The 15056-nt window shown below is 38.6% G+C and overlaps 1 protein-coding gene and 1 pseudogene across 1 annotated transcript in view; one reads left to right on the forward strand and one right to left on the reverse strand.

The window, feature by feature from the left end:
* tmem161b (transmembrane protein 161B) overlaps positions 1–15056 on the forward strand; it is a 46690-nt gene that overhangs the window by 18304 nt on the left and 13330 nt on the right. The window contains exons 2-5 of the mRNA XM_065267247.2: positions 8805–8908; positions 9924–10010; positions 12979–13076; positions 13185–13341. Of these exons, the coding sequence (XP_065123319.1) occupies positions 8805–8908; positions 9924–10010; positions 12979–13076; positions 13185–13341 (446 nt within the window). The remainder of the gene's footprint in view (positions 1–8804; positions 8909–9923; positions 10011–12978; positions 13077–13184; positions 13342–15056) is intronic.
* On the reverse strand, positions 968–1084 carry LOC135744758 (5S ribosomal RNA; annotated as a pseudogene).

Here is a 15056-nt window from a genome sequence, read left to right on the forward strand (position 1 = left end):
TAGGGCTGAACGTTACATCGAATTTTCATCGTCATCGCAATATGAACTCACGCGATGAACACATCGCAACAGAAAGCCTTGACGCGATGAATGAAGGGAAAACGGTAAGCGCATGTAATAAACGTTTGACCTATCACGTTTAGTCTTGAAGACATGCCCTGCGTCCCAAACTGCATACTTCCATACTATATAGTAGGCGAAAAGCACTACTTATCATACTCTTTGCATACTATATAGTAGAGCCCGACCGATTTTTGGGGCCGATGCCGATACAGATATTAGGGAGTAAAAAAACACCGATAACGATATATCGGCCGATATTCTTTGTGTATATTATAGTACAGTACACATATACTACAGTATATTATACTACAGCAGGCTACTGTACATATAATACACTATATACATTAACAGAATATACTATATGTAAATACTTTTTTTGCAATGATCACTCACAAATGTGGTGATCAGACACTTAAAATGACGTGACAAAGATATGTAATATAGGCAGGTGTGTTTTACAAGTTAACAATTAATTAATTAGTTACATTTATATAGCGCTTTTCCAGTGCTCAAAGCGCTTTACATATGAATGGGGGAATCTCCTCAACCACCACCAATGTGCAGCATCCACCTGGATGATGCGACGGCAGCCATATTGCGCCAGAACGCCCACCACACACCAGCTTATTAGTGGAGAGGAGACCGAGTGATATAGCCAATTAGTATGAGGGATGATTAGTAGGCCAATGGGCAAGTTTGGCCAGGATGCCGGGGCACACCCCTACTCTTTTTCGAAGGACATCCTGGGATTTTTAATGACCACGGAGAGTCAGGACCTCGGTTTAACGTCTCATCCGAAGGACGGTGCTTTTTTGACAGTATAGTGTCCCCGTCACTATACTGGGGCATTAGGACCCACACAGACCACAGGGTGAGCACCCCCTGCTGGTCTCACTAACACCTCTACCAGCAGCAACCTGGTTTTCCCAGGTGGTCTCCCATCCAAGTACTAACCAGGCTCAGCCCTGCTTAGCTTCAGTGGGCAAGCTGTCTTGGGCTACAGGGTGATATGGCTGCTGGCAATAAACTTTATTATCCAAAATGATTCTGATATAAGTGCACAAAACAGTAAACTTGACTAATTATAAATAACTTTAAAACACAAACAAAACAAAATACATATAACTTAAATGATTGTCAGTTTTGACGAGAATAATGTTATATTGGGCTTATTTTGAAAATGGAAACTTATAAAGTCATTGTTTATTTGCTTTACAGTAAGTTATGTACTTCACAAATTAATTAGAAACTTACTGTTTAGACGACAATGCTTTACTGACAACATACTGATGTAGGCTTATGTTTAATGTACTGCACAACGTTTTTATGACGCGAACCCACAGTGTTCTGCCGGTACTTTAAACTTTTATAAAACGCGTCTTCTCTCCGCCTCTTTAATTTAACAAGGGTGTAAAGTTGCGCGAGCTTATTTAATCAATTGCTTTGAAATGAGCATGTTCAGTACAGCACAAGCAGCTGTACTCCCACAGACTGCGCGACAGTTAAAGCGCGTCCTTTCTCCGCCTTGCGTCATTTCTTCCGCTTGCGTTTTAAACAACTCGCAAGTGGACAAAAGAGACGGATTAAAAACACCAAATGTAAACCGGAATGTGTCTTTCTCGCCCACTTATAATCCAATCGACCAAAGCGCGTCTTAATACCAGGTGTAAAATGTTGTGAAGAAACCGTGTGACTGCCACCACCTGAACTGAGGGACTGACTGAAGTGAAGGGGGGTTGGCTGGTGTCACTACAGTGAGTGACCTGGGTCACCATTAGCAACCAGTAGGGCGCACTCTGCTGGACAAACAAGTACTTACATCTTTCAAAAGCATTTAATGTCTTCTGTAAGGAACGTTCATATCGGCTTCATATCTGCGGCTTATACGCCGATACAGATATATCTGCGACAGGCTCATATCGGCCGATAAAATCGGCAAAACGATAAATCGGTCGGGCTCTACTATATAGTATGGAAGTAGGCAGTTTGGAAAGCATGGATGGTTTGCGCGTTCATGCTATTAGGCCAATCAGGGGAACCCCCAAGTCAGCTACGCTCAGATTGATTTGTGAGGTGTCAGTTGCAACGCTGTGCCTGTTAGCAAAAAACGATGGCGGAGAAAGGAGAGAAGAGTGAGGAAAATGTGTTGTCAGACGAAGACCTTGTGGTGAAAAGGAACAGCACTTCAGCTATATCATGTAATTATTTTGGATTTAGGAGAGATGACGCTGCAAACACAGGTACTGTGGAAGAAGTGATTCACATATTGCGTCTATTGCCTGCTCAAGTTCATTATTTCAAATGTAGGCATGCACAATGTGCACTCTAGAAGCGTTGCGGTTGCGACTCGCACACGGTGCGATGCGCTCGTTTTTCCAGGCTTTTCAAAAACATTTACCGTTTCATAATGACACAAGCGCCAGCGTGCAGATCATGTGACAATAACCTACGTGTCTAGCGTTTTCCACGCGTTTTTAGGCGCGACATGTGAATGGCCCCTAAAACATGACAAAATATAAAATATTTATCGCAACTCACATCGTCATAGCAACATTAAACAATGCCACCGCACATCGCAACTTTTCCTCACATCCTGCAGCCCTAATAATATGACAACGTGAACTCTAGTGTACTGTACCTTTTTACTTGATTTTACATTCACGTGCGATCATGATTCCCTGTTGCTGCGTTGCGTATCACATCACGTGTCACAACAATCAGCAAGAGGCATTAATGGTGTTAGTTTTCGCCAGTAGAGGGCGATCTACTACTGTTTAATGCAGATCAGTAGCATAGCTTCCCTGCTGTCTTCCCTGTTGAGTATGCAACAAACGCAACCGGAAAAAACTATTGGTCAGAATGTTTGCTGATGAACACTAGTTATTGTTATCGGCACGGATTAATCAGCAAATCCGATGAATCAGTCGACCTCTTATCACTGCTATTTGAAGGGAGGTTTGGCTGGCTATCTGTTTGAAGTAAATTTTATGCCATATTTAAACAAACAAATCCAGCAAACAAACTTAATCTGCTTTGCAAAGTCTTTTGCTATAATTGTAGTGATTTTTAACGATTAGCTGTGTCATGCTCTCACCTCTTCTGAAGAACAGAAGAACATTAATATGCCTCAAGACTTAGCGTTTGTAATGGTTCTTCTTTTGTGGCACAAATGGTGTTTCTGCACAAAAGTGCTCCCTGGCTTTTGGATGTGGTGCAGGGATGGAAATTAGCACCCACCACCAGCCAAATGCACCAGCCGATGGTCCCGTACACACTGCATATTATTCGGTTGTCACTTCACCTCTTAATACTTAATCCTGTTCTGTACACACACAGTTCAGTAATTTACGGTACTGACAACCGCATTCTACAATCGAATTAACTCCTGCAAAATGCAGGTAGTGACAACCGCATTTACAGAAACTCTGCATAGTGTGAACTAGGGATGTTAACAATTAATCGGTCTTCGATTAATTGTCGATAAGAATTAAATCGATAAAACTTAACGATTGTCGAAAAAGCAAGCACGTGTGTCCGGCGCCTGCGCAAAGCACATACACAGCTGGTGAAAAAACTAACCAAGCGCAAAGAAGTTAAACTAGCCATGATCACAACGATGCTCGATGCCAAACACACACTTGGGCTTTTTGTCCTCATTCGAGACGAGGCTGGCTGCTAACGCAACAAAATGGCATCCGCAGAGGATCTGAGAGGGTCTGATGCCGAAAATCTAAACACAGTTAGGATACTTAAAGCAAAGACCCTCTTCAGGGAAGCCTGCAAGATTAGCAAATTAACGCTGCTAACGCTGCTTTACACAGGGAAGGCGTCCAGAAGCCGTTTTTAATAAACAGATTAAAATGAAAAACTTAAATTCTGGCAAGAAACTGTTAAATGTAAACTGTAACTGACTGTCGTTACACTCTGAACGCCCGCAACATATATCATTGATCATCATCATGACTGGCTGAGGCGCTACATGCTAAATACTGTTGCGGGTTTTCTAATGGAAGGTTGAAGTCTTCATAACATAACCATCTTTGCTGAAAGTACGCCGCAGGTCTAAAGCTGAGGTAACGACGGGAAAAGTGCCCTTTCGTGTGCTTCTTGGATATAATTAGAGCTGCAAATTTCGACTATTTTTTCAACCGATTAGTCTATCGATTATTTTTTCGATTAATCGAATAGTCTAAATAAAGATTTTTTTTTACAAATAATAAATGTAACATCTGCTATTAATGCCAACATTTTATTGAAGCATTTTCTCAATTAAACAAATACACAAACAGTGCCAGTGCCAAGGAAAATATAACAAATCACATAAAAACAAGTCCAACATTAATTCAGCCTAACATAAACAGTGCAAAAGGGGCATTATTCACCTTAAACAAATAAAATATATTAATATTAAAGAAGTAAAATAAAAATAAATCAAACTGAATAATAACTCCTTATTAATATAAAAACATGTCCTGCTCTTTATTGTTCCAGCCCTAGTGCTAATCATAAACTAATGAAGAGTCATCATTAACTACAAAATGACTCACATGAAATCATTGTTTATTAATACATTAACTAAAAAACATGTCATGTTGTACTTAATGATGACTCTTCACTTCGTTTATGATTAGTACATGCATTTACTCAGCATTAGTTCAGACTGAAGTAAAAATAAGTTCATTGTGATTCATGAACCCTTATTATAAAATGTAACCATTATATTATTACTGTTAATATTATTACTATCAGTAGTACCGTTACTGCATTCTCATTTAGCATCAACTTTAACATTTAACTTTTCTTAAGTCTCGGGTAAATACAAATTTAGTTAGCATGATCTTCTAATATTTTATAAACGGCGTTTACGCTGCTGTTACTTTAAATAAACGCATGTCAGGAATACCTTTCGAGACGAGCTTTTATAATATCTGCGCACATAGCAAAAAAATAAGCTATGGGAACTCCGCGCTGCCAGCTGGCTTTCAGTGCACGCGGGCACATGCCTATCTCAGTGTAACACAGTAACTTATTATTTCATAACTTCTTAATATAAAAAGTTAAACTTGTCCCGCTCTTTATTTACTGTTTCAACATACTGCCCAGACGCGATGCAATGTCGTGTCTGTCAGGCGTCTCGCAGCTCGTATTAAACTAAGATGTAAACACAGCTGTATTAAGCACCATATATGCCTGCATTGATTCTATTGTTGTATAAAAACTTACTGTAAAAATTAAAATACTTACGCAGCCGTCGCGTCATTCTGAGGTCGGAGAGCTCCAGGTTGTTTTCTTTTAAGATGATCATGCACAGATGTTGCGCTGCTGTGGTATGCCATTTCAGTTTTACACAGTATGTGTTTTATTTGGTCTCTGCTTAAAGTATTCCCACACTTTTGATCACGTTCTGGCTGTTTGGTATAACACTTGTATTATCCGGTCGGAGCTGAAGCCGCCTTCATTTGAAAACGTAAACAATGCGACGCATCGACGCATTTCCGGCAAATCGACGTAATTACGTAATCGACGTAATCGACTACGTCGACGCGTCGTTCCAGCCCTAGATATAATTACAACAAGCGGTGTATATCGACGACGCAGAAAGCGAGGTGAACAACTAGAAAAATAACACTTGATGATAATGAAACTTTTATTTTGTCATGGATGCATGCGACTGTGTGGAGTGCCCGTTATGAGGCGGAGTTTACTGTGTCTATTAGTCATTATATTTCATTACGAGATTAAATTGATGATTTTTATCAAAACACCAACTACATTGACTCATTTTACAATCCCACTAGCATATTATTTAGACAAAATAAAATCTATGAATTGGCGTGAGGAAGCTGGCGTTTTTACGCACACTTTTATGTCATTGGCTATATGCCACTGCTGTAATGGCTTATTGCACTATTACTGTTAACGATTATTCGATTGATTGATCGTTAATTTAAATGATCATTGAATATGGGAAAATGCATAATTTGACATCCCTAGTGTGAACATAACCAAACTGAACAACAAGTAGTTAATAAAGTGTTTAAACGTGCCTCATGACAGGTCTTTCTTTTGAAAAAATAAATGCCTAGAAGGGGAAAAAGTCTTCTGTATGCGCGGTGCAGAAAATAACGGAGGCACGAGCGTTTGCTGACTACTGTTTGCCAGATCTTGCACAAAAAAAAAACAGTGAACAAGAAAAATCTAATAATTAGCCGAAATAAATCAAAACGCTTTATCTCAAAGATCAAAATATTCATATCAGCATGTTCACACTTTAATAACACCAAAAACTTGATCGTTTCATGAACCAAAAGCCATAAACGTTTAAGCACCACAACGGTATATAAGTACAAAAAAGACGAGGACCTGGCAACACTGCGCTGTGGATCAGCCTCACAAATGCGTGCAAAACATAACGCTGTTAAATTATTTTGGTCAAAGCTGTGAGTTATGAGCACGCGAGACAGCAGAATGTTGCTATTGTTATCTCTTTTTTTAATCATCACATTTTCGTGCAGACATAAAACGAACATTTAGGGGATTCACTCGGGCATTTAAATGTGGTTGTCACTACCGAAAGTAGTTTGCAGTGTGTAAGAGGCTGAACAGACAAGTCCGACAATGTTCTGCTCTGTATGTTCTGATCTTATATTTCACATAAAAAGAAAACATCTTAAAGGTGTTTTTTTTTTACTTAATCATCCCTACTCATTTAATGAAATGTATATCAGTTTATGGTTTGTGTGTTTATAAGAGAGTAAATGTATTTCATTAATGCTGCGTTTACACCAACCGTGTTTCAGGTGTCAAAATCCCGCCTACCACGCCTAGTTTGCCGCTTGAACAGTTTGAATGCATTCATTTGAAAAAGCAAGCATTTGATGACGTCAGAAGCCAAATCCGCTTCTTGTGGGAGGGGCAAGTGTTATGTGGTTGTCTGTTTGTAGGATGGCTGATGTTGATTGCATTTATCGAGAGATTTACCGGTTTGTATTTAGTTACCTTACTTTAGGGGGAAAATAAACGGCACGGATCGATAAACGTCATCTGACTCAAAAGTGAAATGTTATTACAACTTACCAGGTTGCCCAATGTTCTCACTGACACTCTTCCAAGTGAGAAATAAGAACTTGTGCCGTATAGCTCTGGGTGACTGCTCAAGGAAAATATCAAGCCTTCATGCTGAATGAGTGACTCCAGGCGGGGCTCCTGCAGGCTCCTGATTGGTTAACGCGGCGCGAAAATCTGCCAAAGTTAAAATTTCTCAACTTGGGCATCAGGCGCAAATTCTCGTCAAACGCAAAATACACAAAACGCAAAATGCACAAAAAACACCATTCGCGCATAGTGCTCGTACCGCGGCATACGCTCAATTCACACCATTCGCACGAACTAGGCACGAATGAGGTGGAACCGCGTCTTCCGCGCCGTGGGACCTCCAGACGCGTGTCAACGCGTCTTCTCATTGACTTAACATTGAAATCGCTCACGCTTGCCGCCTCTACCGTGGTTGGTGTAAACGCAGCATAAGACTTGAGATTATATAAACTGCTTAAGTATTGTAGATCTTGTAGTATTAATTTCCACATGCAGTTACACATTTGTCGGTTAAAAACAAGAAAGTGGCTGGTAAAAACAAATACACCCAGATAAATCCAACCCAAATGTTTAATGTCATGATTATTAAAATCGATTTGCATTTGTTTATTTTCAGCTAGTTACTTTTATCCATATTTTAAGTTAATCAAGAGAGAGAAAGCAACAAATCAAAATCTGAATTCCGTTCATTTTTATCATCACTGCAATACATCTTTTGTTATTTTGATAAGATAATCATTAAATGTTTAAACATGAGGAAATCAAGTACAAGACTAAACATATAATATTTTTGTTATTTCAATTTTACCAGTGGAAGTATTTCACAGAAGTATTTACTTCAGTACTTCAATATAATTAAAGAGTAACTAAACCCTAAACCAACTTTTTTTAGTTAATGATCTGTAAGAATGATGCTTTATTAGTGCTGTTAATTGATTTTAGTAACTTTTTTGACATTTAGATATAAAGTGTTTCAATACTGCAATATATGGTGTAAAAACGTCTGAGTGCTGCCCTCTTCAGGTTGAACGGTGGCTATTGCAGTTGAATTTTCCTATTGGATGTTGGGTCCAAAAAATGACTCGTGACGTAAGCAGTTTCAAGCTCACCACGCCCTTGTTACGATCTCACCACACACTTGGTAAGAGCTTAGTTCGTCCCCTCTATCTCCGTTGGGATCTGCCCACTTTTCTTGCATTTTTCAAATATTGTCAGTGGGTGGAGTCAGGCTCTGACCAGGGGTTTAGTTACTCTTTAATATTTTTCTTTTACCTTTATTTCATTTATCACATTTTCATGATTCAGTACTGTTGTTTTATTACTTTTGTGATACATTCAACACTGTTTCACTTTAAGTGTTATGTTTGTTTTTATCCAGTATCCGTTTTAAAACAGTTGATTAATTGGTTGTCAGCAAGTAGGGACCAACTTGGTTATCGGTATCGGTAAAATCCACTATCGGTCGACCTCTAGTTCCTGTTCCTAATGTTTTACCTATATAGTCACGTTCAGTCACAATTAAATTATGTCTAGTTAGAAAGTTTAAAATCTAGAATTTATGAGGTTTATTTTTTGTGCAAACTATTATATTGTGTTGTATTTCTGGTCCTGTCAGTAAGTGTTCTAATATTTTACTCTTTATTTAGGGTGTGATCAGTGTGCAACTGGTGGTTACCATGGTTATGGCCAGTGTGATTCAGAAGATCATACCCCACTTTTCGTTTGCACGATGGCTCCTCTGCAGTGGCAGGTAATGAGAAAGTACAGCCCAGTGTGCCATTCTGACAACCTTCTCAATGGTCAAAGTAAATTTAAAATGCAGCCTTAACAGCACAAACCTGCTTCACTTTGCAACTGTATTCCATGTTTTCTTGTTTAAATTAGGAGGCCATCAAAAATGCACCATTGTGGTGCATCAGTAAGACCAAAGGGTATCATCAAAAAGCGCAACAACCCAAGAGAGCCACTAACGAAGCCACACTTGTTTCCTCCCTAATTAGTGCCAGAGTAAACAACTTATCCACATATGCTCAATAATTCATCTGTGCTTGTTTTTGGCTACAAAAAATAGTTTGGGAAAACTCTGGCTTGAGTGCAGAGCTTAATGTGTTGCCCAGGAGGCTCTCATTATTAAATGTAATTTAAATTTTCAGTGAGGAAGTATAAACTTGAAGCAAAAGAACTGAAAGCAGCATACCCATACAGCAAAACAATAATATTTTTTTTTTCAAATGTAATTTTAAATATATTTCTAAATGTACAAAAATAGCCTAGAAATGTAAAACTGTGATGAGTTAACAGCCCCTGTAGCCATTCCATTTTTATTATAGTCTTAGTTTTTAGTATTAGATAAGTAACTCTGCAGAGCCTGTGGTGTCCTGTAACAGTCAGACAGTCTGTTTTAAAAGAGTGTGTTCCTGAATGTGAATTGAAAATAAAGCTTTTGGGGAAAAAAGTAAAATTACCCTGAAATAAGAAAACACTCTTGCAAATAACAAAAATTGATTAGATAAATCTCTACTGACAATAAAAAATTGGAGAGCTGTAATATATAACATCCGTGTCCAACCGGTTATTTAATATATGTTGTAGCATAGTGGATATTGCGTTAATTATATCCTTACATATTATTTCCATCCATAATTGCTTAGTTTGCACTGATTTTGAAAAGTTTGTTCCTACCACCAATGCAGAGTGTGTTATATTTGCTTTTAAGAGTTATTTTTATTGTTTGGATGGTAAGATACTTTTTTTGTCAATGTTAGTCTGCGTTGGTACCAGCACCCAACAGAAGATGAGTTGAGGACTTTGGCTGGAAAACAGCAGAAAGGAGCCAAGAACAAAAAAGACAGGTACAACATAAAATCATTGTGTAACATCTCTAGATTTGACTTGCATTTGAAGAACATTTCTGGCTACAACAAAGATCAAGCAGCTTTTTTGCTCATATACCGCTGTGGATAAAAGCTGTGGACTATGCATAAAATGCTTCTCTCTAAAAGGATAGGCCAGCCTATGTCTAGCAGCTTAGTTTTGATCGTCAGCTCTATTATACCAATCTCCTGTTCACAGACAAAAGCCCATTTCTGCTCTGCAGGGAGCTCTTGGGCCATTTTGTCAGGCAGGTATGCTGAAATCCAGAGCAGAGAAACTATGATGCCCACAGTGCTTTTATGCTGAATACCATCATGCATACTGACCTATGTAAACAACAGCGGGCCCAGAGGAGACATCCAAGAGTCTCAGGTTCAGCTTGCTTGGAGCCACAGGGCAGAAGGTGTGCAGACTAGACCAGTTCACTCTGAGACCTGTGCCCCTTTCCAATATCCCACAGCTCCCAGCAGACCCTGACATTCATCTCTGCATTCTTTGCCATGCAGACAGCATTAGAGATGGGTCGAAATATGTTTGATTTGAACATTGAATGGATTTAGCTCTTTTTCAAGAGGAGGGAAGGCTCCTCTAATCCCCAGTAAAATGTGCAGACTCCAGCGCTTGGTATCCAATAGACACAGAGATGACAGCTGGGGCTAGTCTCTGAAAAATCTTCTTTTCACTTCGACATAGTTGCAGATCCCACAGATTGACCTTTTCTTTGTTTTTAGGACACTGAATAAATAGATAACGATCCAAAATTCTATATTACATTAAATTGGATAATAATCAGTAGTCCACCAAAAATAGTATACATCCTCAAAATTGTGACAAAATTGCATTGTGCAATTCTCATGAAGGGTTAGTAAAAATTAGTCATTATTTACTCACCCTTATGCTGTTTAAATCCCAAAAGGTTTTCTTTGTTGTTGATTGCCAACAAGCGTTTTTTTAATTCTTCTTGTTTTGTTTCACTTCGTTTTGTTTAACGCATGACAATGACTCCATGGTATTACTTATGTAATTTATTTAAACTGTTTAAAATGCATACTAACAGGCGTCTTAAACTATACTCCATTATTTAATTAAACTTTGTTGAATTGTGCCTTAGGTCTTTACTTTAAAAAAAAATGAGTAACAACCAGAAAAAAATTATATCAACAACAGGAGATTAAGTAAGTGAACTGCATTGTTTGCATACGCTCTTGCACAAAAAGAATAGGTGTGTTATAGTGCTTTTGCATTATCACAGTTTTGCCAGCGAGTCAAGACAACAAATCATTTGTAAGCAAGCCAAAACAGTAAATCATCTGTTAATCACCCATTGGTCTTCAACCGGGGGGCCTCAGGGGGGCCGCCAAATGATGTTTAATCACAAGCTATTTTTTTGCTAAAAACGTTAAACATATCTACAAAACGTTACATGTCCTCTTTAAGTTACACAGGTGCGTAGCCGCATAGGCTTGAAGACGCGCATTCAGCAAAAGTTTAGCCAGTGGACCAAAATAAAATATTTGAAGATTATTAAATCTTTTCCCGCCAGCATTTTTAAAAAAAAGTTTCATCCTACCTTCATTAGTTCTCTTCTTATCACCTCTCAAATATGGGTAGGTTTCTTCAAAAACACCCAATGTTGGGCAAAAAGCTGAGATAATTCTGTTTTTGTGAAGGACTTTTCATAGAGATTAGATGCAGATCGATCTTTAAAACATACACAGAGTTCTTTCTCTTTCATGTAAGGTGCTACTTACGGTTTGTATAAGTTGCAAAAGTGCGCCACCTGGTGGATAATAGCGGTATTGCAGAAAGCCGGAAATTCTTGTCATTGGCAGGGAAGCGTTTTTTCTTATTTGACGAGTTAGATTATCAATGGCGGCGAAAGAGTTAATGTCCACTCAGGAAGCAGCAGAAGCGACAGAAAAAGCATCATACAACAGGTAAATATTATAGGCAAGTGTGTCTTTCTTTCAGAATTGTATTGTAGAATCAGTGCGACATGTTGTCTCATTTATATTTCTAATCTTGGACGGCTGTTTTACTTTGTTCAGATTTGTAATTGCTAAAGCGCTATTTCAACAGGCAAATGACACTACACTGCATCTGCATTATAAACTGTGACCAAATTATTGCTCGCATTTAAAAATTGATAGTGCTTGGTGCAAGATTTATAGTCAGGTTGAAATCCACATCTAAAAAAGTTGCTCCAAAGAGATGTGCGCAGACTCGTTGCATATTGTTCTCTTGAGTCTCACATGCCGCTTTGTAGAAAATAAACGAGTGTAACAGAAACTTGTGATAATGATGATCCACGAGAAAGGCACCAGACCTCAGAAGAAAAAAAGTGTCACAACCTGTATCCCCACCAGAATAGACAATATTTGTGCCATTCACCATGATCAGTCATCTTTATAAACTGAAAGCCCAGGTTCAGGTAAATGTGTAATTGTCCATCTCACAGTAAAATGAAAATGTATTACACTGCATATCTTACAGTATAATAATAATTAAACTAAATCCACTTTCACCAAAAAATACACATGTATTACAACAGCATAATAGTGCTAATGTACTGTCTTAGTATGGCTGTGTGACAATATGTTTTTCTATTTATAAAATAGTTACAGTCCTTGGTTTTGATTGGTTAATAGTTGTAGTTTACTCCACTTTACGTTGTGCATAATATGAAAAAGCAGCCTCTCGTACCTTACTGCTTACTTAAATATATCTGGTTTACACATTTAGTATCAGGGGGTCCCTGCTCCACGCCTCTCTCATCTAAGGGGTCCCTGCCCCCAAAAATGTTGAAGACCTCTGTGTTAGCCAATAATCTGTCAGCCTGCAGTGATGACAGCTTTATTTTTGACAGAATTATCTGCCAGCAAATCATCCTGCCCTTCATTTTCTACAAAAACTATTTGTGTGCTGCTTTTACATCTCGCTTCTCAGGAAATACAATGGGCACTTAGAGAACAAGCCGTTGACCATCCCTAAAGACATTGACCTGCAACTGGAGACCAAGTGCATTGCAGAAGTGGACACTCTGGGTAGGTCAACTGTTTTTAAAATACCATAATGAACCACATTGCATTCAAAAATCTTATTGGTCAGTATGCTTTTTAAATGTCCTCTGTGTCTGTCTTCTTTTTGTGCAGCGCTGCATTACTTCCCTGAATTTCAGTGGTTGGTGGACTTCACAGTTGCGGCCACATTAGTTTATCTCATCACTGAGTTGTACTTTTGCGTGGTTGAGTCCAGTGAGGAGATGAACATTAGTGTGGTGTGGAGCCTGCTAGTCTTAGCCTTTGTTGTGTATCCTTCCTGAGGTTGAACTACTGATGAATTTGTTACTTTTCCTTTTATCTTGTTGTGAATGGCTATATTTGTCTACTATGTCTACATTTCATTTACATATATTATTTTAGCAGACTCTTTTATCCAAAACAACTTACAAATGAGGGTGCAATCACCATTATGTCTTAGGAGACAACAAGAAGCATAGTCTACTTACTTTGGTAGTTTACAAACAGGAATAGTAGTGAAGCCGGGGCAGAACAGAATAGGATACAAGAGCAGGATATTTGCTTAATAATAGTAATAAATTGTTAGCTGTGTTAAACAGTGGAAAGTTTTGGGTTAAGGATAAGTCAAGTGTGTATGGAAGCGGTATGTCTTCAGTTGTTTATTTCTTTGGTGTTTTATTGCTAATAATTCTTAAAAAGTGCTGTTAAATTATGAATTTGCACATGATTTGATTTAAAACATATTAAAAACACCACAGAGGCATATAAATAAATAAAAATTTGATTTTCATCTCAAACATATTCACACTACAAGATATTATTAAGATTATTGTTTCTCCACCTCCGCTGTGTACTGGACATGAACAGCAGCTTGTTTCGCGGTCAAAGTCCATGATCTGATTTTCTCTCGGATACTTGGGATTGAAAACTCTCAACAACCACAGTTACTTACAGCTGTGAGACTGGATATGTCCTGTTCATGCAGCAGATTACAGTCACGTCTGTTTAAACAAGCAACTAAAGTCAAGCCTGTATTTTATTTGCACGTGTCGCCACAATCGTAGTGATGGTGTCAGAAGATTGGCTCTGCATAACATTACGAAACAAATCTTTGGTTGTGGTCTGTAGGGCTGGATGAGAAATCGCATGTGATTGTCATGCGCATGTCGTCAGGAAAGCCGGATCCTTGATAAGTAGTAAATCGCCATCACCTGCTTTCAGATGGAGCAGCATTTACTACACAAAGTTGTAGTTTCCTGACAAGCTGGGCCATATGCCATCAATTATCGCGGACATATCGCCTGCGATATCTCCAGCTTGTACGAATCATTCATGTCCTCATGTTGCGAGTTTAACACCAAAGTTGAATGAAAGTTAGAGGTATATTTAAATGGCCAGTTCCATTTCTCATTGATATTAGTTAAGAAGTGCTTTGAAATTTTATTAAACCTGGTTGCAAGTAACTTCTTAATAGAGTAGAATTTCTCTGCTAATGACTTTATACATAGTTAGTATTTTTCATCAAATCCATAGTTAAAGGCGCCAAAGTCACCACATGTTAAAACAACTTTTGTAAAAAAAAAACTTTGTTGAGAAGCTCCATTTTAACAATCTCAGCGGGGTCAGTCTAGACGCGGGTGATGAAAGCTGCACCTGTTACCTTCTACCTGCTACTTTCCCCTTCTAGTGGCTTACCAAATCACACACATTAACCTCGGTACAGTCCACAAAGATCAATCTCCGTTCGCTTGTCAATGCTCTTCACCTACCACAGCCTGCCACAGAAGATTGGACACACAATTTTCATGGCCCACTAGACTGATTTGCCTGGGAAAAGGAGAGGAAGGAAGGAAGGCTGGTGGGTGATGAAGATGATGACAATGATGATAGGTCTGTATATGTACAAATGGCTGGATGTGGGTAGGAAGGAGCCATTTTTCCTGATCTCAGTGGAGAGTGTGGTGAGGAAAAATGGCCTTGTCAAAGTGATGGTCACTGAGACAT

This window comes from Paramisgurnus dabryanus, chromosome 5, assembly GCF_030506205.2.
Source record: "Paramisgurnus dabryanus chromosome 5, PD_genome_1.1, whole genome shotgun sequence".
NCBI lineage: Eukaryota > Metazoa > Chordata > Actinopteri > Cypriniformes > Cobitidae > Paramisgurnus > Paramisgurnus dabryanus.